This window comes from Propithecus coquereli, unplaced genomic scaffold (assembly GCF_000956105.1).
Source record: "Propithecus coquereli isolate 6110/MARCELLA unplaced genomic scaffold, Pcoq_1.0 Scaffold108, whole genome shotgun sequence".
NCBI lineage: Eukaryota > Metazoa > Chordata > Mammalia > Primates > Indriidae > Propithecus > Propithecus coquereli.
The window spans coordinates 605,603-607,154 of NW_012134747.1; the positions used below are offsets into that span (position 1 = coordinate 605,603).

General features: G+C 32.6%; 1 protein-coding gene across 1 annotated transcript in view; it reads left to right on the top strand.

Moving 5' to 3' along the window:
• Nucleotides 1–1,552, top strand: part of CCDC132 (coiled-coil domain containing 132) — a 139,247-nt gene that overhangs the window by 70,952 nt on the left and 66,743 nt on the right. Inside the window, exon 16 of the mRNA XM_012647392.1 lies at nt 920–1,096. Within this exon, the coding sequence (XP_012502846.1) occupies nt 920–1,096 (177 nt within the window). The remainder of the gene's footprint in view (nt 1–919; nt 1,097–1,552) is intronic.

Sequence of the window (1,552 nt, forward strand, 5' to 3'; positions counted from 1 at the left end):
TTTTAGATATAAGAAAAATGTTTATTAAATTTTGTGATAAATTTTCAAATGAAGAGTTTTGTAATTCAAAGGAACTTTAGAGATTATTTCAGCTTTTCCTCTGACTAGCTGTGTGATCTTGAACTTGGCAATGAATCCCTTCAGACTGCCTCAGTTTCCTCATCTGTCTAGTGCATGGTTTGGCCCAGGTCTTATAACTCTTAAGCTTTAGCATTTGTAGTTCTCTCAATCTAGATTGAACTTCTATTTTACAGATGTGGAAATTGAGGCGTAAAGAAGCCAGATGACAATCTTAACATTTATGTAGAAAATTAATGGAATGTAATGGGTTAATAGCAGCTAGGAGAAGAAGACATATCACCTGCCTCAGCGTGTGTGTTTGTGTTGTCTGCTTCTTGGTAAAGAAAAGTAAACGAAAGTTTATAGCCATCAATATAACAAAGAAAGATATATACTCATGCTTTGTTTTTGATGTATTTGTAGAGACTGTCTTAAATGGTGCAAGCATATAAGTAAACAAGGTATTTGGCTTAACAACAATTAGTTTTTACAAATGACTTCATTGTTTAAAATTGTATCCATTGGGACTTTTACTATCTTAAAATTTTTAGAAGATATTCACATTTCTTAAGTTATTTTTTAAAATTTTCTGTGCGGTTTCTTATGGTAAGTCAAAAGTAGCTTGATACAGATAACACTGTTTTAAGTGATATCATTGACTGAGTTGTCTTTAGGAAAACCTTTAAACATGTTATTTCCAAGTTTATGCTTTCAGACAGCTTGAAAGATTTAAAAGCGAATAACTGAAGATGAGCATTTTTTTTCTACTAACTCTACATTTACATTGATGGAATATGTTTATGTGCTCGAATTTTATTGTTGTTGTTCAAAGGTATCTGGCTCCTTTTTTGATGTCTAGGAATTTAAATTCATGGAACAATCTCGTTCTCCATCCGTTTCACCTAGTAAGCAGCCGGTCTCAACTTCTTCAAAAACAGTAACCTTGTTTGAGCAATATTGTAGTGGTGGGAATCCATTTGAAATTCAGGCCAACCACAAAGATGAAGAAACAGAAGATGTGTTGGCTTCTAATGGGGTATGTGGTGTTTTAAAAACATATTGTAAAACATGAGATTTCTTTATTTAAATATTTTCTACTCAGTAAGAAAGGTAATTGCTGGGTTTACTTATCTATCTGCCACCCCTCTTCCTCCCTATATAATTAATGTACCTATATGATATTACTTGTATAGCTAATGACTTTACAATATGCTTTATTCACATTGTCCTCTTGAGCAATAAATTTGCCTTTATGTTCCTATTAGATTATGTTCTTATCAGATTACTAATGGAGTAGTAGTTTCTTCATTGAATATTTATATGATTTATTGTATAGACAGATGGGCGAGTGAATATTTATACTTTTTCTTGACTCCATCCCTGGATAACTAAGTGAGTCATTTCGTTTCATGTCCCTTTATCTAAGAGAGGGTATACGTGTTGCTTAGTTGCCTGGCAGGGACGTTTTTGGGATTTAAAAGTACAGTGTTTT